Consider the following 23,277-nt stretch of genomic DNA (forward strand, 5'->3'; position numbering starts at 1 on the left):
GTTCCGCTGCCCCGCTGTCCCTCCGTCCCGCTCGGTCCCCGCTGTCCCTCCGCCCCGCTGTCCCTCCGTCCCGCTCGGTCCCCGCTGTCCCTCCGCCCCGCTGTCCCTCCGCCCCGCTGTCCCTCTGTCCCGCTCGGTCCCCGCTGTCCCTCCGCCCCGCTGTCCGTCTCCCCCACAAGATGGCGCCGGCGGTGCCCCTCAGCCCGCAGCGGCCGGAGGCTCCGCCAGGGGGCGCGCGCGGCGCGCTCGGGGCCCGCGGCCGGAAGCGGGGCGGCGGCGGGACATGGATCCCGAGGAGGAGGAGGAGATGGAGGAGATGCCCGCGCTGTCCGACGGCGAGGGCGCCTGGGACGACGACGACGACGAGGAGGAGGAAGGGGCTGGCCTGGCCCAGCAGACCCGCTGCCTCTTCTGCGACAGGTAGGGCGGGGGCCCCGCAGGAGCGCCCGGGCTGGGCCCGCGGCGGGAGATGGTGAATTCCCGCTTTGGAGCCTCGCGCTGTGGCGTGTTGATGGCAGACACGGCCTCTGTGGAGCCAAAGGTGTGTTGGATTCAGGCTGAAGGAGGGAGTAACTTGGTAATCCCCATCCCTCGTGCTGAAGCAGCGTGGAAGCTCTTCTCTTTCTTTTTTTTCATCTTTTTCCCATCGCCAGTATCGAGATGAGAGTTTTTATTGCGATGCAGCAGATGAAGCTGCCCCATCCACCTTGTGTTGGTGTGGTTTTTAGATATCAGGTTTATCGCAGGCTTTGCTCTCAGGGAGTGCTTGGAAGGCAACAGGATTTGCGGTTTTGTCGAACAAAATTTTTGTGTTGATTGGCTTTTGTTTCAAAACGTTTGACAAACAAGGTAAAAACTTCTTTCTGAGGCATGTAAGCCAGTGCCTGGCCGTGGTTTCTCAAAGGCAGGAAATGTGTTCTGAATTGCCCAGTGAGTCAGAACAGAGCATGTAAGTTAGAACTTAATGTGTCACTATTGCATATTTAACAATTTGTTATTTACAGGTTGTTCAGTTCTGCTGAAGCTGTGTTCTCCCACTGCAAAACAGAGCATCAGTTTGATGTTAGTGATGTGATCCAGAAACACGGTAGGTTTTTTTCATGTCTTGTCATTTCCTTTTGTGTATGAGTATCTCGTTTGAAATAAATTGCAAATATTAATTTGTTTCTGACTTATCTCCTGGTTCTCAGTGGAAGCTTCCAAGACTGAGTAAGATGAGCTATTGTAGAAAAATGCTTATATGTTTTCTTTGTGCTGGCTGCTTCCTGCATGCTTTTTCTGCTGGTAAAGCTCTCAACCTGTGACAAAAGTGAGATTGATCTCTGCTGGCTTGTGCTGATTCCTCACTGCCTTCTTGATTGACCTGAGCCAGACACTACATGATTGATCTGATCTGATCTGCTGGGAGCTCTTGCCTAACCAGTGCTGCTGTTGTTGGGCTCAGTTTTTAGCAGAGCCCCATGGCTTGTGTCCTTCAGGTGATCACAGGAAGGCTACCCTCTTGTGTCTGTTAAATTTTTTTTAGTCAAGTTTAAGGTTGGCTGTGGTCATGTGTTATATATTGTAAGAGCTAATCTGGTCTGTTTTCTGTCTAAGATCCAAGAAAAAGTGTCTTGGGTTTATCTTTGCTGTTCCTGGGGAGAGAACACAGTTAAACTACTAAAAATTGCCAAGGTGGCAATTGTAACTCAGTATTGGTAGGTGTTCTTGATGAGTAGCATCAGTTGACATTCTTTTAAGGAGAAAGCTGAGAAGGTGAACAAGGGAGCACAACAGCCTGAAATGTCAGCAAGGTAGCTGGTAGAAGATAGATAGTGGCTATCCTGATGGACTTGCTTGCCAAATGAATGAAATCCCTGTTCATAGTTCCCATTTGGATGTGTTCCACTCTTAATTTGTGGCAAATGTATTTGCTCTGAGGGTGAGGATTTCCTGGGTTAGTCCTGAGGAGAAGAAAAAACATAGATGCCAAACTTAAGATAGGAAGACTGCTCTAGATAGTGATGTACACCCAAGGGGATATTTGAAACAAATACCAATTGAACAGGTTATTTGTATTCACATAACTGTAGAAGATGTGGTCCTTACTGCCTTTCTGTAATACAAATGCTCTCTCCCTTTTTTTTCCTCTCAGGACTCGATTTTTATGGATACATTAAATTAATAAACTTTGTCAGATTAAAGGTAGGTGTGCCACAGACTGCCTCTGCATTCTGACTCTGGAGAACAGTGCTGTGCTTTCAGTTTGCCCATTTCTAATAATTGCATGGGATTTTGTGTTGTAGTTTTAGAAAAAGAAATCACAGGAATTAAAGTAGCTGTTGATTTGATTATCTAGAAATGAGGGTGTTTTAGTTTTAAATGTAATTACTGTGAAGGTTTGTTTTCAGAAGGGGATGTTGAGATTTGCACAGAGCCTCCATGCTTTGTAGGATCATCTTATTTTATTAGGGTTTTTTGGTGCCGTTAGCTCTGCTGTCTCGCTTCAGAAGTGGATTCACTTCTCAAGAACTGAAGTTTCTCAGTCCTTTCATGTGTGTTGGGAAAAAGCCTTTCCTGAGGCTGTGAGCTGGCCAGACCCTTGCTTAGTAAGGACAATGCCTCATCCCTTAAGTTACAGAACTTAAAACTCTGCTAAAATGATGCCTAAAATGAGTCAGGAAAGCTAATGGGAACCTACAGTTTTAAGATAGGCTATCATATATTTTGTGTGTCTTGTAACTTTGTTCCTTCATTATTCCCTAAAAGTTTAGGTTTAAAACTCAATACCATCTTACCTTATTAAGTATTATTTTTATTTCAGTCTTCAAATCTTAAATCCTCAAGTAGTTATCTAATGCATAAGTATGTAGAGTAAACACAGAAAGGCAAAAACTGGAGTGCAAAACTGACTTGCCTTTTCCCAACCAAGTGTTAACTGGATTCAAACAGGAGACAATACAGTGTTTCTGACTTTTGTCCTACAACACTGTTCATGTAAGAGCACCTGACAGGATTAGTGTCTTGGATTTATTGATTCACCAAACACCTGAGTGAACTTGGTGCCTGAGAGCAGTGCAATCCTGCAAGTTCCCTTCAATATCTGTCAGTGTGCTGAGCATTACTGCTTGCACTGAATTCCTTGATCTTGGAGCTGCCTGGGCTTTCCCAGCCTTTGCTGCAAAGCTCTTTCAGTAATATCTTGCATAATTTACTGTGTGAAAGAACATGTCTTTGCCTTGTTTTCTTGAATGAAATTGATGGGCTGGTGTTTTCAAAGAAACTTAGCTTACATGTTCTTCTCCTGCCTAGAAACCAACTGGAGCATATTTAAGTTCTCTCAGCAGCCCACTGCCTTGGGAGGGAGAGGAATATTTGAAACCAGAACTGGAAGATGATCTCCTGCTTCAGTTTGGTAAATAACTGCTTCAGTATGACTCTTGCTTTGCGGGGTAAATGTGGTATTGTCAGAGTTCATGACACATGAAGCATTGTCACTGTTACTCCATTGATTTATGTATCTGAGAAAGTCCACACAATAATTATATCTAATTTAATTATATCTGAGACAAAATATCTCTTCTAGAAATAATGCAACACTGGTATTTAAGGAAGCCTGAATTCTGCATTTATTTGCCTTTACTTTGAGATTACTTCTAGCATATTTGCTTTTTCTGCCTGGCCTTGTGTTCAGTAGTTAGCCCTGTCAAATTCAGTGCCTTTTGTAAAACAACCACCTTGTACAAAGCCAGAAATATCACCAAATGTTTATGATCTGCTGTGAAGCCATACATGATTGGTAGGTGTTCTTCTTCCTCCCTGTTTCATCAGACATAGAAGATCTTTGTGAACCTGTAAAAGCTTTGCCTTCTAATGGTTTGAATGATCCCCTGGTGCTCCTTGAACAATTGACGCGTGCGGAACACCGAGCCAGAGCCGCAGAGGCAGCCTTGGCTAGAGCACAGGATGATCTTCAGAAAATGAAGTAAGTGTGGGAATGAATTTGATGTGTTTTAGATGAGATGTTCATGTTCAAAGGCCAATAGAAATTGAAATAAGTAGTAGAATGTAACTGTGGAATAAACCTTGGGGTGGGATTGTAGGTTTGACTCGTCTATTGTAGATGGTTGGTAAAAACTGCGCAAAAACCTGCACAGATTGAAAGAGCTAAGTGTGCTTAGGAAAGCTGAGCAAGCACATCACTCAGAAACAGACACTTTCCTTGAAACTTCTCTTTGGTTTTGAGACCCCTTTCTGTTAGTCTTTTAGATGGGAATTTAAACACTGAGGATGTATACACTGGAGAAGAGAGAGACTGACAATTTAAATACAGGACTCCAGATAGGTTCAAAGTTGGCTTCAAACAGGAGTTGTTAGTAGAGGTCAATTAGAGTTTGGAGAAACTCTCAGTGAAAATAATAAATCAACTTCTTTCAGCTACTTTTGTTTTCAGTATCAGTGAGGGTAGTAAGAATATTCAGTGCATCACAGTCAGGACATCCCTGTAGCTACTCCTAAATCCTGAAGTCTGCAAAATACGGGTTGATGATGCTCATGGATAACAGAGAAATACAAACTCCATGTAAATCCTCTACAAACATGTCATTTCAAGGTCACACTGACCAGGCACTGAGGAACTGAAATTATATTTAAGAGATTTGGAAAAATAATTCATGTTCTTTTGTGTGAGAAGTTAATCGGTGTTACGAAGTGTTTTAAGATACATTTTAGGATTTGTTGTACATTTTGACAATATACACTTGGTGCTACAGGTAACTAAATGCACCAAAATAAGTTCATGTATTAAAATCCTCCCAGCTGTGAACAATTATTTATGTCAAAAATGATCAATTTTGTCTTCAGGTGAGTTTGAATTTTGTAAGTTGTACTTTACAGCACACAGTGCTTTCTGGTATCTCTCTGTACATTATGCATGAATTGAGCATGAACAGTAAGAATTAAAGAAATTTGTCATTATGCTTTGGAAGCTTAGGGGTATTTTCTGTGTGTCCTTTTGCCTTCTTTGTGTCCCATTCATTTTCATCTGAAACAAAAAAAAAACAACCCTGTTCAGGTCATCAATTTCTCTTGAGCTCTCTAAACTTCAGTGAGGCTTATAGTTTTGGTGGGGTTTTTTTGAAGCTAGTTTATCAAGTTATCTGCTCTTTTAAGAGGGAGCCTTTAATTTTCTTTCTCGATGTAGCCTCTTCAAATCAGCTGGGATCAGCTGGCAACAAAAATAGCCAGATGTAGATCTGATGAAGCAGCACAGTTTTAAATTATGGACAGATGAGCCAGTTGCATTGTAGTAGTCTGAATGCTGTAATTCAGTGGTTTGTGCTGGAGGTTATTCCACAGAATATCATTTGCTCCCTTTCAGGTAAACCTCTGTGAAATAAAGACAGTAACATTTCTATAAATCAGTTCGCCTCTAGCTTTAGATGTAACTTAGAGATTTAAGAGCACAGCTTGTCTATGCTGAGTTTTTTAATCTGTCACCTCTTTAGAGGTGATGGCTTTTGTTTTTACTTACCTTTTTTCTTGATTAAAAAGACAGCAGGGCAGCTGTGTCTTTGGAGTTTCTTTGGTGTTTGTGTTGCATGCATAAATTACAGGAACTATTGGCTTAAATAATTTTAAATAATTTAAATCTCACACGGTGCTAATTATACTTAACTGTATGTGACAGAATCCATTTTATGAAAGTGTAAAATTTTATCATGTAGATAGTTGTATAAAAGTAAAGAAAATGCAAAATACTATGGTAAATAGCAATACTAAAGATAAGATCCAGACCGTTTGTGTGTAAGCAAATACAGGAAGTTTCTGAAACTGACAAAATTTCAATACAAAATCCCTTACCGTATTCTCTTCCCCATCCAAACTAGCTGAGCAGAGAAGTGTTTGAAATGTCAGGAGTGAAATAGTGTATTTGGTTTTGTTGTTCTCTAAGGAGGGTATTGGTAATGAGGTTGTTACCTACAGTTTCTATAGGTGAAGTTCCCATTTAAGAAAGTGGGATAGCTGTTAAAGGTGAGTGTCAGCAGCTTTGGGGTGGTCTAGGATGCAGCTTTTGTTGCTGTTGGACTGGAGACTTGGGAGGAATGTTGTTGGGCTGAAGAGTGTTTACTTTTTCACTTCACTGTAAGTATAGTATCTGCTTGTTAGTGTCTAATACTGGTTTCATTATAGACCCCTTGATTTGTGTGTTTTGTTATCAAACCTACTTTGGGGCATGAGAACATGGAATCATGGAATGGTCGAGTTGGAAGGGAGCTTAAAGCTCATCCAGTTCCAACCTCCCTGCCATGGGCAGGAACACCTTCCACTATCTCATACTGCTGAGACCCTGGCCTTGGACACTGCCAGGGATGGGGTATCCAGAGCTTCTCTGGGCAACCTGTGCCTCACTCCCCTCACTGTAAAAGATTTCTTCCCAATACCCAGTGTAAATCTACTGTCTTCAGTTTCAAAAGCCATTTGTCCTTGTCCAAAGACCCTCTCCATATTTCTTGTAAGCCTTTTAGGTATTAAAGGACACAGTGGGCTCACCCTGGAGGCTTCTTTTCTCCAGGCTGAACAATCCCAACTCTCTCAGCCTTTCTTAATGTGTTGTAGGAATGCAAGACCAGGGAGGAGAGAAAATAAGCAGCTTGAAATCAAAGTAATAAATTGAATTTTAAGCTCTGTGTTCTTTTCACCGAGGTGCCTCAGTTTTAAAGTGCTTTCTTCCCCCTTCCAGTAGTCACCCAGTATTGTGTGGGCTGCAGTTCTTATGCTCTTTTGTGTTGAGTCTGTATCTGCATTACACAGTCTGGAACACCTTGACACTGCAGTGCTGGCTGTTATACCAGCAAGTGCAAAATAGATAATTCTGCCTTAAAAATAGAAATTACCCCCCAGTATTTCACTGCTGCTAGTTGCTTGGTGTAAGCAGAAAGCAGGGTTTGCTGGAGGGTGCTGGAGGGAGTGCAGCAGTGCAGCAGCCCCGAGGAGCCTGCAGAGGGAGGATGTGCACACCTAAAGCTGCTCCCATTGTTGCCCAGCCGCTGGGCAGCCTGGATTCCTTCCCTCTCCCAAGCCCTTTCCCCCCTCCCTGCCCAGCCTGCTTTTCATGGTCCCATAAACATGTCTCAAGGGTCTGTTTCAACTTGATTACAGGCAATTTGCTCAGGATTTTGTGATGAGCACAGATGTCAGGAGCAGCTCGTCGTGCAGCGCCATTGCAGACCTTCAGGAGGATGAGGATGGCGTTTACTTCAGCTCCTATGGGCATTATGGGATACACGAGGAGATGCTAAAGGTTAGAAAGTCATTGCCACTGCATCTTAGTAGAGCTGGAGAGGAGAGGTGGAATGAAGTGGGCTGTGTGCCCTTCAATATACTGCAGAGCAGCTGCATTTTTAACCCTTTCTGTCCATTGATGGTAGTTGGGCTGAGAGATCATTTCTCAATTTTATTCCTTGGTATAAATTCTTTTACAGAAGGCATTAGGAACATAAAATCATTTACAGTTATGTTTGATATTACAATACCTGTATCACAGCCTTACCTTGCCAAAAGCAGCTTTTTCCTGCTTGTTTAAAACATGAAGGATAAAACATAGTACAGGCAGTGAATATTTTTCTTCAGTTTTACATTTCCTTCATAATTGAAATTTGTTAGTCAGGACCATTTCTCAAACACTGTGGTTTTCTCTTGCACTGGGTAAACAGAAATTGTTACTTGTGCATGGTTCAGTGTATTGATAACATGACATTGAACAGCTGGAGCAGTATGCTCCTTTCCTATGCTAAAGATTAAAAAAAAAATGCTTAAAACTTCTCAAAGGCAAACTTTTTGACTTTAAAATAAGAAAAAATGAGCACAAAGCCCAGCAGCTTAAAATTAACTTGTAAATTAAAATGTCTCAATGCTTCCTTTCAGAGAAAGTGTCTTAGTTGCAAGAGTTATAAGGATTTTTATCATTTTAAGGCATAAATGAATAAAATTCCTGTCTAAAGTCAAGGCAGAATACAGAATTGTGAGGTGACTTTGTGCCTGCAGCTGGCATATAAAGCTTTCAGCTTTGTAAATCATTTAGTGGCCCCAGTGCAGAAATACACATGAATCTGTGTTAAGAGTAGTATGAATAAGAAGAAGTTATTATTAAGGGGAGGAGATTTTACACAAGCACAGAGTTGGCTGCAGAATGTTTTCTGAAGTGTGTAGTCTGTAGAAATATAACTGAGATGTAACTTGAAAATAAATAAAAATGATAGCTTTTTGGTTTTGCAGCTGTATAGAGCTGTCATTTGAGATAATGTCAGCTATAGGATGAGGAAGCCTTTCTGTTGCCTAATAAAGATTACAATAAATCTGCATCTCTGCTCAAGGAGATTGGTACAAAATTGTATTTTACTGATTTAAAGGGTATGTTTATCAGAATGCTTTTAAGAAGACTTTTGACTTTCCAAAACATAGGAAAAATGATTGCTTTTGTTTTGTGCACATTGAAATTTTTTCTTTGTGCTAGGCATTCAGCTTGATTTTTTTTTTTCATGTTTACCATATTTACATAAATATGGGGGCTTACTACATGAACATTTTTAAGAAAGCAGTCTTGCTGTCTAAAATGTAAGCCAATTTCTGAATCTGTTCAGTCTTAAAACCTTTTTTTCTTTATGCCTGGTAGTGGTAAGACAAAGTTTCAATTTGGGGGCTTTTTCCCCAGATGTTTCAGAGGTGGAGCAGGAATATTGTTACTTCACACTTGCCAAGTGACTGGTGTTTCCCTTGCTCTACCTTTTTGTGTGAGAATTTCTTGGCTATCATCTTAATAAATTTTTGTACCGTTTTATTTAAACCAGGAGAGCATTACATAGCAATGTCAAGTGGGAGAAGGGGATTGATGATTAGAAACCTGCCTACAACTGCATTGAGCTGGGGCAGTGCTGAAGCAATGTGAGGAGCAGGCTGCAAGGCTGAAAGCTTTCCAGCTGGCTGCTTTCTCAATTGATTATTTATTTTTAGACTTTTTTGGTCCTTCCAGCAAATCCTATTATATACTGCAGTAGAGGTGAACTACTAAAAATAGTCGCTGTGATTGTAACATCATAGCAAACCAATATGGTTTTAAAGGGTTATGGTTTTTGTAATTAGTGTTAATTATGCAGGATTTTAAAACAGAATTTTCTGAAATAAACCCCAGCCACTTCTTTGGGTTGTGTGTGTGATAGTACTTCTACACCTAAAGCTGGATTTTAGAATTTTCAAGCCTCGAAATATTTTTTTGTCTCCAGAATTTTCATTGTCATAAAAATATTCTTAGTCACTGTTTTTTGATCTTGTTCTTATATTAAAATGCATTTTGTTCTTTCTCACTGTCAAAAATTTCTGTTTGTCTGTTGTTTCTAGAAATTCTTAACTTGCTGTAATAGAAAAATCCCCTAGATTTAATAAAAATACTGGGATTTTATGTTCAGCATTATTTGCACTAGACAAAAAATTGCTGATTTTTTTTTTTTTTTACTTGTCTATAACACTTGAACTGCAACAGCAACTCCAAATCCTATACTTGGCTGTCAATTTGTGGACCTGCTGGTGCATGTTAAGGGAATCAATGTTTTAACAGATTACCTTGCTGGTAAATCAAGCTGTGCTGCGGGCTTTTATATACTAAGATACTATATATATTTTGTTCTAGGCTTGAAACTATTCAAGCTTCTCTGGTCCTGTTGTATTTCAATCAAACTTATTTACTGTATTGGATTTCCATCAAATGGGCTATATAGCTTAAACTGCTAGCTTGTCATCAGGATTGCAAATTTGCAGCTTATTCAGAAATAAAATCAAGTTAATTTGATCCGTAACTTTTTTTTTTTTTTACAGAAATCTCTGTGTCACAGGGGTGTCAGTGAACAAAATGATACAAAATACTTTATGAGCTTGTGATACAAATTTTCACCACAGTATAGGAGGTTTCTATTTAAGCTGGCGTAATATTGTCACTCTATCACTGCTGTTCCTGGTTAGTGGTGAACAGATATTAAGAACTTTGAAACATTCAAATGAAAAGGCAGAATCAGGAAACGACAAAATGGTTTTCTTATTTTTCCTCCAGCTGAGGCAACTGGCTTCATTTGCCAGAGTCAATTCTGCAGTATTATCATACAGAAGTGTCATGATGGCAGGCCTCATGTAGGTACAGTGTGTGCAAAGCATCCTTAGGCCAAGTTGAAGAGCAGATTATTCAGCATTTTTGAATTTTATGGTGTACCTAAGCAGAGGAAGTGAAGCCTGTTTATTCTTTGACCGACAGGATAAAGTCCGTACGGAGAGCTATCGTGACTTCATCTATCAAAACCCACATATCTTCAAGGACAAGGTGGGTAAAACCACTCAGAAGATACAGCTATTTCTGGGGTATCTTTTCTCTCAAAGGGTAGAAAACATGCAGGTTAGCTGCTCTGCAGCTCTGGGAATGGAGAGTCACAGTGCCAGGATTTGATTTAATGTGCTCTGGCTTTATTAGGTGGTGGAGAGCTGTTGAGCTGCTGGAGGGTGCAGCATGCTGATAAGAACAGTGGTGATGTCTATTGTCATTGTGCAGTGTGCCATGGCAGGGGGCTCATTAATTATCTTGGTGGGGTGAAGTTGAGCCTCTCTTGTGGAGGATATTAGGTGGAATCTCTCTGAGGGCTCTTTACCAGGATTAAGTGAATTTCTCTGTGTGCCTGATACAGTGAAAACGTCCTGGAAGCCCCGTGTAATTAGAGCTGGGAGAGAATTCATGTGGAACTGATTTTTTTTTTTTTTTTTTGAATTAGTGCTGTTTTGTGTCTCCAGACTGGGTGGTTATTATTAAAGGGCTTGGAACTGTGAGCTAGTACTTCATTTGCAGTGAGGAGGGATTTCACTGATAGAATCTTACTGTGGTTATGGCCCCTGTACAGTAATAATCCTCTTCCTGTCTTTCGTATTTCTGCTGGCTGTTTCTGTTGAGTTTGTTGTGTTTTAAGCTTACAGAACCATAGGATGGTTTGGGTTGGAAGGGGCCTGAGGGATCATCCAGTTCCAACCCTTCTGCCATGGGCAGAGCCACCTTCCACTAGACCAGGTTGCTCAGAGCCCCATCCAGCCTGGCCTAGAATGTTTTTTTTCAGGGATGAGGCATTCACACGTTCTCTAGGCAACCTGTGCGGGGGCCTCACCACCCTCACAGGGAAGAATTATTTCCTGGTATCCTATCTAAGCCTACTGCTCTCTTTCATTTAAATCTATTCCTTCTTGTTCGGTAACTCCAGGCCCTTGTAATTCCTCTCTTCATCTTTCTTTTAGGCTCTTTTCAGGTACTGGAAAGTGGCAATTAGGTTACCCCAAAGCCTTCTCTTTTCCAGGCTGAACAATCCCAATCTCAGCCTTTCTTTGTGAGAGAGATACAGTTCTGTCCTGGCAGAAGGTATTTCAGTGTTTGATAATGCCAATTCTTTGTCTTATCTCAGTTTCCAATTGGCAACTGCAACAGAAAAAAAGTAGGAAATAGTTCTCTTCCCTTTTTTGCCTCAATTCATGTCACAAGCCTGTTTCTACTAAACATTTCTAAACTCTTTGATTATAGTGAGAGAAGCAAAAAGTGTCATAGAATTACGCTGCCAGCTACTTAAATGATGCAGGTAACTGCATAGGTGGGCAGCTCATCTAACAAAGCAGAAGGATCAATAAAGGAAAGAAAACTTTCCAGAGAGAAATTCGGTTTCAGAGATGCCCCTAAAATTGATAACTGCAGGTTTTCACAGAGTAAGACTGATCTGAAGTTACACAAAATGTGAGGCTTTGTGGAACAGTAATTTTTCATGGTCGATGGTGTTTCTCCTGTGTTGTGTGTGGACATGCTGGGAACATTCAAAACAAAATGTGGAGTAACTGTTGAGTCAGTGTTAGCTTCAGCCCCAGGGGTAGATGCTCAGGAAACAGTTTAGGCAGTGCGTGGGGTTACTCTGTTGCACAAGCATTCAGCGTCTGTGAAGAAAAACTCAAGTATCACAACATCTACAAACTGATATCTGCACATGGTCTTTACAGCAGGTTTTTGATCAAGGTTACCTCAAATTCATGGTGTATCCAAACCCGTCATGGTGTGTTGAGGTTTAACTGAAAGGCAGAATCTCAATTGCTTTGAGTTCCCAATATCCCTCATCCATGTGACCAGTGTCCTGCTTAACTTATGTGTCTGGGCAAATGATGTAGCTTTCTCTTGGTACGCTGTTATGGAGAATAAAATGGAGTTTTCTGCAGAAATCTGGCTTTGAAGTGACATCTCTTACAGACTTCTGTGTAGGATACTTTGCTTAATGTATTGTATAATACTCACCCATACTAAATGAGTGAAAATTCCAAAGGCTGTTTTCCCTTAAATTTTAATTACAATTAAAAAAAAGTGAGAAAAAGTCTGGTACTGTATTTCCTGCAACTCCCTTATGGTATTCCTCCCTAGAAAATACATGCTGATACTTTTTGATTTTTTCTGGATGGACAGTTCGGAGGTAGTTTGGGAGGAGCTTGTTCAAAGAGCTGAATTTTTATACTCACTTTTGATGCAAGTCTGCATCCTAACCTTTAGGATACTAAAGAGGTGTGATTGCATGGTGATAGATGATAACAGAGTATCTAGATTTGTTTATTATGCATATTTTATTCAGAATCGGCCGATTTGTTTGTTCTGTCTCAGCTTTCAAAATAAATTATTAAAACTCAGATGAATCCTGCTTGCTGCCTTTCTTTTCAACCTGATGTATTTGAGATGAGAATGAGACAATTTAGATTACCTGGCAGGGGTAATGAAGGGGGCTGTACTCAGTAAAAGGAAGTGTGGTCCATTTTAACCATGAGACTGTTTTTGGGTGGAAAAATAATTTAGTAAAACACTGTTGTCATGCTTAGTTTTTGTTGTAAGACTGAAGTCTGAGGCAAGCATCAGTGCTATATTCAGGGAATAAAATGAGCTTTTAAACCACTGTCCTACTAAGAGTTCATTGATTAGCTGAATTTAATTGGCTAAAGTCCCTGGCCTCTTGTTTTTCTGAGTTTAAAGTAATTTTTGCTGTCACTGAAAGTAGGATATCAGTTTTGCTTAGACTGCAGAGAAGGATGTGAAGCTGCAGTGTGTTGTGGTATAGTAAAATTGCCAGTCCAGCTGCTCCAGGTCTTTGGTGAGAGGCCATATGTGATCTCTGCAAGAATGTGTGGGCTGTAGACCCTTGTCCTTAGGCTAACTGGTGATCACTCTGCTTGTCTTTCCCTTCCTCACATGTATTCCAGCTTGTATATTTTCTCTCCAGAGCCTCTTTTCTATCCCATCCCCTGCCTAAGGCTAGATAAGTTCCATCTGGGTTTTGAAGCAACCAGGGCAGCTGTCCAAAGTGGTGTCTGTTTTGATTTTTTTCCAATTTGTGGTGATTGCTCTCTTTCATGCAACTGTACATGAAGATGATTCTTTCACAGTGGTTTATTTTTGGCTGTGACTTCCAGCTGTCACGGCTCAGTGATTTTGTTAACTACCACAGGTGAAATGTTAGAATGGGTGATGTTGGGAGGGTGTGAGATTTCAGCAGCTGCAAGAATATTGATTGTTATTTTCTGTTCCTGTCTCCAGCAGACTCAGTGTAGGGATTTCTGTAGCTGTGAACATGATCTCACCTAACTTCTGAGCTGTAGAGTTGACTCCTTCTGAGTCATAGTTGACTCCTTCTGAGCAAAAGAGTTGTAGGTGGAGCAGGTAACTATCCACAGCTTCCCTCCACACAGGCTGCTGTAAAAGGTCACCATCCCGATGTTTTTTAGTTTGTTTCCAGGTTGTAAATGGCTCTGCCGAGATAGGTGGCAATCAATTCTTCAGTCACTGCTTCCCAGCAGCTCCCTTACACTGTACTGAGGATGAACGGCTGGTTTTATTCATGCTGGCTTCAGGATCATTGTTCTTTGTCCATCATCAGAATATCTGGAATTGTGGCAGACTTGAGGAGCAGAGCATTCCTGGATTTGTTTTGCTGCTCTTTGTCAGGTGAAGTGCAAGGTTTTGTTGTGCCAGAGCAAGAGTGATCAGCAGGTGATAAGCTGGAAAGTGTATCAGCAGCAAGGTGCATTATTGCTTTGAAATATTGTGTAAAATGGGGCTATAATTCTCAAATAGGGGATTGATTAGTGAGGGATTTGATGCCTTCTTTGGAAAAAATGTTTAATGTAATGAAAGCTGCAAGGGCAGGTCTTACAGGAGGAGAAGAAACAGTGAAATCAGTTTTTCTTTCTAATAAATTCTTGCTGTGACTGGTAATTCTGACACTGTTCTTGTTAAGTGTATTGTTAAGTTTTACTTACTCTCATGTTTATGTCTTGTGTATGGGCAAGTAAGTTTTTACAGTTCTGATTCTGTTCGTGCTTAGGGGCTGTACATCACATGAGTGGCTCTACACAGTGTTTAGAAAACTTACTTTGATTTTCAGACTTCAGAACATTTTTGGTTTACTGCTTAGAGTTTTTCAACACCATTAGTAAAGCTTAGCTCTGCTAGATATGAGTCTAACAATGAGACCATTGATGATCTGGCCAATGCAATAAAATATACCCTCAGAATCTCCAGAGATGCCTTTCAGCCCCAGTAATTCAATGAAAACATCAAGCCTGGAACTCAGCTTAAAAATCTATTTTAACACATTCATTATGTTTTTAGCTGTTGAGAAGTTTCAAGAATACGCTGTTAGAACAGCAAGGCCAGAAAAAGGCTACTTGGTAAAATCTCTGTGAAGCTTAAAACTGCTGGCAGCTCAACTCTGCTTAGTCAGTACTAAAGTACTTAAATTCAGTACTTAGAAATTCAGTGCTCTTTTCTTGGTTGCTTCACATTTTTTAACTTTTCAGTCTTCCTATAGCAGCTGATATGTGATATACAAAACCCCAGGCATTTTCATGGATCTTATTATGCTGAGTGTACTTTTTCCAGCTGTAGTGGCGAAATTCACTCTTTCGTGAAAACTCTAGAGATTCCATCTTAGCTGGATTTTTTTGGCTCTATTTTGGTTATAAATAGTGCTAGACAGAAGATATTTCCAGGTGTTAAAGCTGTGCCAGTGACCGTTTTAGAATTTAGTCATCTTGAGCCGTAGCTGTTTTGAGGCACTGTTGCCATGTCTGGCAGAGGATTCCTAAATAAAGTTTCTGAATAGACTTTTAATTAAAAACCTGCAGCTAGAACATGTTTTCTAAGTTCAATTACTAGGGATTCAATTATTAAAATTGCTCAGGCTATAATTTCCTTTTTCTCCTCTTCATGTAACATTTCAGGTGTTTACCACATAATTGCTTGCTGTGTTTCCTCTGTGACTGGGTTAATCTGCAGCTGGAATTAGTGGGCTTCGTTGTGTGCCTCGAAAAGGTGGTAGAGTGGGGAGTTTAGAACTGCAGTTTGACTTTGATATCTCTGCATGTGACAGTAAGACTTTGTGCCTTCTGTTGGAATATGGTATCTCATTGATGTAGAAAGAATTGTAGAAAAATCATAGCAAAGAAGATAAGATTGTTTTGCTTTTGTTTATTCCTTCCAGGTGGTTTTGGATGTTGGCTGTGGAACTGGAATACTCTCCATGTTTGCTGCCAAAGCAGGTGCCAAGAAGGTGATTGGAGTTGACCAATCTGAAATCATCTATCAGGCCATGGACATCATTAGGTAGAAGTTGTGGTTGTTAGTTTTCTGTCTCTTTATAGGAACTTAAAATCATTTCTATAGTTTGTCTGTGTAACAGAAAATAAAAAGCCCTACCCTGTCAGCTGCTCTCCCCTAAATCAGCATTGCTGAGCATGCATCCTGTCCAGTAAGGTCACTAAAGGCATTCATTAGTGTCAGAACTAGCACTGAGCCCTGAGGGACACCTCTGGGACCTGGCTACCAGTTAGGGTTTGTACTTCTTCTCTCAACTCTTGAGCTGCATGGTCTAGACCCATCTCCTCGTTCGTTTGTCCTCTCCACATGTCTCTAATTTGCCTGTGGAGGATATTTAGGGAGGCTGAGCATAGGTAAAAATCAAGCAATGACATCTGAAGACTTAAAAAGCATTTTCTTGGATGAACTAGGAGGAGTGTAAGTGTCCATGTGCACTGTTGATAGCTGAATCCTGTAGGTGTTTTCATTTAGGAAAGATTTTGTAACAGCAACTGTGAAAATAAAATCCAGGTAGATACTGAAGAATTTAGGTGTGACAGGTTTTTTTGGACAAGCTCAAGTGGCACAAAACCAATGTTGTCTGTACAGAATTTGTCAGGTACCACATTGGTGGTGCAGCACTGCACACTTGGGTGCTGTAAAATTACTCAAATAAATACCTGCTTGGGAAAAAGCACCATGTGAAACCTGAAGTGCATGTTTGAGTAAATTGCTTTTCTGGCACAAGAACTCAGTCCTTAAGGAGAACTTTTCCCTTGAGTCTCTGACATCTTCCGAATGGTTGCAGATGTGAAATAGTGTTTTAGATCTAATGCACTAGATTACAAATTTAGGGCTGTTTTAACTTCCAACAAGTGCACAAAGTCCTTTGTGTGTTATTTATACTTAGGGGAGAGTTGAAGTTACAGTCAATGTGTATTATCTTTGGGGAGGAGAAGGGCAGGCCTCTAAGAAAAACAATGAATCAAAACTCTTAAACTCTTAAAGAGTGATGAATTGCCACTTGAAGTACACAGCAAGTCATCAGTAAGACTGCACATTTAGAGGTACTTTCTGCTAGAAAAGGTTCAATTCACATTAAAGTCTCCAGTTCACATCAAAACAATTTATATTTGTCTGGTTAAAGCTACTTTTCCTAAAGGAATAAAGCTGCCAAAGTTGCAATGGTGTAACAAATATTTATTGAAACACTAAACAACTTTGTAGCTTAAAAAATGACTGTTGGGGCATGCTTCCACCTGTGATTCAAGTGTGTGCTTTTGTCCTTTCCAGAATTCAGGTTAATTTCTAGCATGCTAATTACTGGAAACAGTGCAACCATGTGTGTAAGTGAACCAGAATACATAGCCTGAGTAGCCTTAAAAATAAACTTACTTTGAACTAAATGATTGCCTTTTCTTGCTGTGAATAGTCCCTGTAAAATTTCTAGCACAGTGAATGACTTGATTTTTGTCATTTGTCACTGTTAAGCTAGGATAGAAAGTTGAATTAGACTTCCTAAATAACATCTCAGGTTTTCCTACAATATGTAAACTGCATTGGTTTGTTTGGGATTTTTTAAACATTATAATTGAAAAAAGATGTGTAGTGAATTAATCCTTTTCCTCTCTGTTGTTTTAAATCATGTCCTTGGATGTGGTCATTTAGAAAGTTACCGGTAGATGTCTTTTAATCCTTCTTAAATTATTGTTGTGGGTGGTAGCTCACTTTGAACTTGTGGTTTTATTTCTCTTTAGAGCTTTAAATATGATATTAGTAATGAACTGCTATCTGCTAACAGAAGACTGTCTTATGTAGAAGATTTAATTGATCTTTGCAACAGCTCATATGTTAAAAGAGCCCTCTGACCCTTTCCTTTCCCTCCCTTCATACTGATCATTCTTCCATTGTCTTTTAGATTGAATTTTTAATGTCATTAGTGGTCTGCATTGAAAGCCAAACAGAGTGTAAGAGTAAGATATCAGGAGAGGGAGGGAAAGGGCAGAGATAAGAACTACACTGAGAAGATGAATTTCTGTGGTGGGAATACTTTCCTGGCCTCTGTAAGAATAGCCATGGTAATAATGATATGTGCAAGAAGGACTAATATGGTTTGCCAAGAAGAAAACCAGTACATTTCAAGCAGTTACACACTTAATTTCACTCTTGTGCAGTTCCTGTTTCAAAGCCTGTCCCAGTCCCTCCCACCTTGCAGGATGGGTTGTACCATGGCGTGCATGTGAGGTAATCCCTGATCAGTGCAGGTACTGAACACGGCAGATGCTTTTGCCCAAATCACAGTGGGGAGGGTGCTTTACTGTGGAATAACTGTAGTCCTGATTTAGAGGGAAGCTTTATTCTCAGTGACTTTGCAGCTGATTTGGTTAAATAAAAAAATGAGTCGTGCAAAAGAGCTTTGTAAGGAAGTTAATTTCCATTGCTCTCCTGGTGTGGTGAGTAGGCTCTGATTGCTGTGGAGGTCAGAGGAGGAGAAATGGAAACGAGTGCCTTTTAAATAAAGAGGACCATCAGTTTTAAATTGCCTCCTCCTCTGTTTTCCTGGTTTCTGAGGCTTGCACATTTGCGTGCATGGCACGTTGGAGGTATACAGATCTACTGCCTGCCATTTTCTGGCACTAAATCTGCTGCAATTTTTAGCTACTTGGAAATGTTCTCCCTGAAATATAACTGAAGAATAGTACATTCTAGTGCTTCTTGATTAGTTAAACCAAAAAGTTTGTGAGGGAAGGAATGTTAAATATAGATTATAGTCAATAATACAATAGTCAGTATATCTCTCTTGACAGCATAAATTGGAAATAGAAACTCATTTGTTTATGTTTTGACTTGCAGATTAAATAAACTTGAAAAGATTATTACATTAGTCAAAGGAAGAATCGAGGAAGTTGATCTGCCTTTGGAAAAAGTGGACGTAATTATATCTGAGTGGATGGTAAGGTGCATGGCCATTCTTTTCAAGTTACTTTCAGGCAAAAGAGGTGTTTTGTTTCATTTGAAAAGTTACTCTTTAAGTGATGCTACTTTTTTTTTTAACCAAAGCATCTATCACGGTTCCAGCAGTGTCTTTGACAATGTCAGAGGTGGGATGGCAGTCCTGATTGTGTGGTACTTGGACGCAATTCCTGGCCCCTCTTGGTCAAGCTCTTTCAAGCCGAGCTTCTCTAAGTACAGTTGAGCTACTTTAGGTGCAGCGAGTTTCTGTCACGTAGTTGCTTTGGAAATCTGTAAAGAACTCAGTCATACTGTTGTGGTTGCCCAGGTGAAAGTAATGGAGAAATATTGTATTAGTCATCTGGCTAGCTCATTCTGATGGGTAAAATACCTTCAGTCTGCAAATTCAGCTAAGGACTCTCCTGACTGTGCAGGAAAAGTGATAAGGAGGGGAGGCACTGCCTCTGGAAATCTGCAGATACTGAGAGAGCTTGAAAACAACATTTCTTTTCATTGCTGAGTTTTAGCAAAACAGCAAAACCACTGATTTTAAAAGTACAGAGTAAGTGTGATGGACAGCAGTGTCTAAATGAGCCATCTCCTGGAGTCCACTGGATTTCAGCTGTTGGCCTGTTACCTTTTTGATGTGGTGGCTGATAGCTGTTAAACACCTGTCCTTGCTACCTGTCATCAGTCCTAATAAAGTAATTTGTGTTGCAAAACCCAGTTTCAGCCTGAGTTTCATAGTGACATTGGAATGCCTGTTTCCTATCCGTGGTATGAAACATCTCTTTGAACTGTTTTCTTTGTGAACTTCTGCTATTCAGTATCCTCATATCACAGGCCTTCAAAAAGCACTTCCAAACACAGGTTTTCTTCATGCTACTTCTTGCTGCTGGAAGAGTTAAAAATTCCTTTCTGCCTGAAATTTAAGATCAGTAATGAAAACTTATGAAATGCAGTTTTACTTGTTTCTTTGTGGGGTTTGTTTTGTTTTTTAACAAACTGTGGCTGTTCTGCTATATATGACAGCCTTTGTGGGGTGGTCACACACTCACTGTGGATCCATATATATCTACCTGTTTCTCAGGAAAGGATGAAAATAAATTGGTTTGCCTTTTTTTTTTTTTTTTTTTTAATATTTATTTAATATCATGTGTGTCAGCAAACTAGAAATCTGCAGTTTTTCCTCCAGTGCTGTAGTGTATGTTATTTGAAGCATGAGCTTAGTTTAGTGTTGAGGTTGCTAGTTTCAAGGACAGTTTAAGCCATTGGCTTAAACCAGTGATGTAAAAATAACACATTATGGTTGATGTTTTCTGACAGTATGGTGGCTTCCCTAGGAATGTAATTATAGTTTTTTCAGGGAACCTTCTGATTGGCTCCCTAATATGTGCACCGACATTAATGTTCCCAAAATGACGTTTCTCCTCCTGGAGCCCAAGATTTGGTTTTAAAGGGAACGTGGGCAGGTGAGCTGAAGTCATGCTGTATATCAGTGCCTCTGAGATGAACTAAAGGATTTCAAAACTCTGTTCCTGTAAGGAATGAAGTATTGAATGTTGGGTATTTTTCCTTTGTGTGCTAATTTACCTTTTTATATAGTAATTACAAAGCCATGGGCACTTCACTTCATTTGGTATTATAAATATTTAGGAATGTTAGGACTTTTATAGGTTGCTGCACAACAGAGATAAAGAAGACAATGCTATGGAAGTAAGATTGATAGCTAGACAGTGTACACACTGTTCCAACACTGTCCAGAAAGGAACATTATGTTGCCTAATGCAGATGAAGATTACTCTTTGTCTGGCATTCTTGTGTGAATTTGCTTTTTCATTTCCTTCTCTACATGATACAGTGTGAAATCTGTTCTTGATATGTGAATGCAAGTGCTTGGAAATGTTGAAGCGTGAGAGCAAAAAAGAGTTCAATGTGTGTCAGATTTTGCCTCTATTTATGTAGAGAATCTGTATGAACTGACAGGAAACTTCTCAAGTTTTTGTTTGTAACAAAAATATGAAAAGTTGCAGTTCTGTTTAGAAAACAAACTGCTTTTAGATTAGTAAATGTCAAACCCTTTTATGGAGCCATAGCTTTGTTTTGCTTGGTACAGAACACTGCTTAAGACCAGTCCACAATTGTTGGGGAAGATGATTCAGGGAAACCTTATAAATATGATTGCTTAGCAAAAGATTCTGAAAATATGAAACCTGTAATCGAAATAGAAATGAAAGCTTACTTTGAGTTGTAGGATACTGAGTCTTAGTTACTATATAACCTGAAAACAATAGCCTAGCTAGCTGAAGGAGAATCCCTTCTGATTGAACAATACCTTTCTGCTGGCTAAGGGATCCAAAGGTCAATGTAGCAAAACAAAAGTCTAAAGAGTAGTTTTCAGAGTTTAAAATATAACACAGTATGGTAATATAGTAGTTCTTACAGGCTGTATGTAGATTCTGTAAGATTTTGTGTCTTGTGTTAGTTGGTCACTGTAAATTAGAATATTCATCACAAAAAGAAATAAAATGTATTGTAACGAGGACCTCTCTCTCTTACCTCTTACCTCTTACCTCTTAGCTCTTAACTCTTACCTCTCCTCTTAAGTCTTACCCTTCCTCTTCCCACTACTCTTGCTCTCTCCCCCCTGCTCTCTGACCCCTGCTCTCTTCCCCCTGCCACTTTGCTCTCTCACTCCCTTCTCTCTCAGCTCTCTCCCTGCTGTTCTTTCTCCCTCTCTCTTTGGGACTCCCCTCCAGCCCAGGCTGGTGGCTGAAGGCAAGGCCCTTTTACCCATGACCCTTGCAATAAACCCACATGTTCTAGTATATACAGGTCGGCAGAATTCCTTGTCCCAGCCGTCTGGAGATTCGCCTGCACACAATAAGCTTTTTTTTTTTTTTTTTTTTTTTTTTTTTTTTTTTTTTTTTAAGAGCTGTGTCTGGAGCATCAGAAAATTAGAAACAATTATGAGGCAAGACAGAGGAAAAATACTGCATTCTCCCAGGATTGTTTCTAGATTAGGCTTTCTGAAAAAGCTGTCACATAGAGCAGTGTCTTATAAAAGGTACAGCATTGCATTATGAGCATCTCAGTGTGATGGTTTCTGATGATCATTTACTTAATTACAGAAGTGACCTATGACTGCCACAAGCTGCTTGCTCTTCTTCCCTCTCTGTCATTTGTAAAATTGTTCCCTTAAATTATGGAAAAATGGGAGAAGCATCTTAAATATTACAAAGTGGGCAGGCATGTGTGAGTGCATGTGTGTCTGTGTAGAAATTTGTGTTTCAAATGCATACTTGCCATCTTCCAAAATAATACTTTCCCAATGTAAGTTCCTCTGGTTATGTTTCTTCCGTGTTCTGCGTTTAGAGGCTGAATGAAGAGCAACCGTATCTTCTGTGGTTTTATTTAAGCCTGTGGAAGAAATCAGCAGTGGGCTTGTTTGTAACATACTAAATTCACTTTGTGACATCTGAAGTTTGTGTGTTTGACAATGTCAGCATCAGACCAGGACATTTCTGTGATTGTGTTCAGTTCAACCCAGCGTGTAAAATACAGAGGGAGGCAGTGGGAGGTGTGAAGAGCTGTGAGCTGTTCTCTTGGTGTCCAGAAGGCAGCTTGCTGAAGATTGAGGCCCCCTTGGACTTCCAAAGGCCCAAATAAAGCTGTTCAGAGTTTCACTCCAGAGACAGATGGGCACAGTTTTTAGCAAAACTTCAGTGAAGTCTGCACCTGACACAAGGGACTTCTTGTGTGCTGTGAGCCAGGAGCACAAGGGAGACCAGGTGGGCTCAAGGGCCACTTCACCCAGTGAACCACATTGGCTTGAGAAAGGGTACAAAAGTGGCCAAGCAACTGTCTGTGCTACTGACCAAACAGATTCTCTATGTAGAAGGTCTGTCAGTTCTTGGAGGAGGGTTTTTTGGATGTAAGAATGGGTGAATTTTATATAAAATACCACTCCTGACCCTGTTTTTGTGGAGGTTTCTGTGTCCAGGACTGTTTGATGGTTTGTACTGGGGCTACAAGCTTCTGATGCACCATCCTGCTTGCCTAGAGCTTTGGTGTGTGAAACCTTTAAAAACCCTCATTTGTGTAACTCAGAATTTGTACACTACTGCCAGGTTCTCATATTTTCTTATTTGTCTGCTTGTATCTTAAGTCACCTACAGATAAATCCCTTACTTCTTATTCAGAGTGTAGGTTTACCTGCATTCCTGGGCAGGAAAATATTAAATATATGAAAATACAAAAGTGACTGAATTACTGCTCATATATTTAGGTAGGGTAATTTTAAACTTCGTAGGCTGTTTATTGAAAAGATAAATGCAGAAAGAAACAAAAGGTATGTAATGGTTTTCTGGAATGTTCTTGCACAGCTGCATCTGTGTGCAGATTTTTCTTGCCATCAGTATTGCTTTTGCTTCCTTTCTCTAGCTAAAACTATAAAGCTAAAGGTTTTATTCACTTGAGAATATCTGCATTTCTTGTTTTTAAAAGGGCTTTACTGTGAGAAACAATTGTCTGAGATGGTTGTCTCAAATACAATGTTAGTGTACAACATGTACTCATAAATTGGGTTTTTTATGAGGTGCTTTATTGTACTGAATATGCAGTAGAGTTATTCAGGATAAAACTGGGGAAGAGATGGACAGTCAGATTAAAAT

The 23,277-nt window shown here is 40.1% G+C and overlaps 1 protein-coding gene across 1 annotated transcript in view; it reads left to right on the forward strand.

Moving 5' to 3' along the window:
• The first annotated feature begins 283 nt into the window (after window positions 1-283).
• The window catches only part of PRMT3 (protein arginine methyltransferase 3), a 55,857-nt gene continuing 32,863 nt past the window's right edge, over window positions 284-23,277 (forward strand). Inside the window, exons 1-9 of the mRNA XM_066320540.1 lie at window positions 284-420; window positions 1,005-1,087; window positions 2,135-2,184; window positions 3,292-3,394; window positions 3,811-3,964; window positions 7,141-7,282; window positions 10,280-10,345; window positions 15,558-15,679; window positions 18,506-18,605. Of these exons, the coding sequence (XP_066176637.1) occupies window positions 284-420; window positions 1,005-1,087; window positions 2,135-2,184; window positions 3,292-3,394; window positions 3,811-3,964; window positions 7,141-7,282; window positions 10,280-10,345; window positions 15,558-15,679; window positions 18,506-18,605 (957 nt within the window). The remainder of the gene's footprint in view (window positions 421-1,004; window positions 1,088-2,134; window positions 2,185-3,291; window positions 3,395-3,810; window positions 3,965-7,140; window positions 7,283-10,279; window positions 10,346-15,557; window positions 15,680-18,505; window positions 18,606-23,277) is intronic.

This window comes from Sylvia atricapilla, chromosome 6, assembly GCF_009819655.1.
Source record: "Sylvia atricapilla isolate bSylAtr1 chromosome 6, bSylAtr1.pri, whole genome shotgun sequence".
Lineage (NCBI taxonomy): Eukaryota > Metazoa > Chordata > Aves > Passeriformes > Sylviidae > Sylvia > Sylvia atricapilla.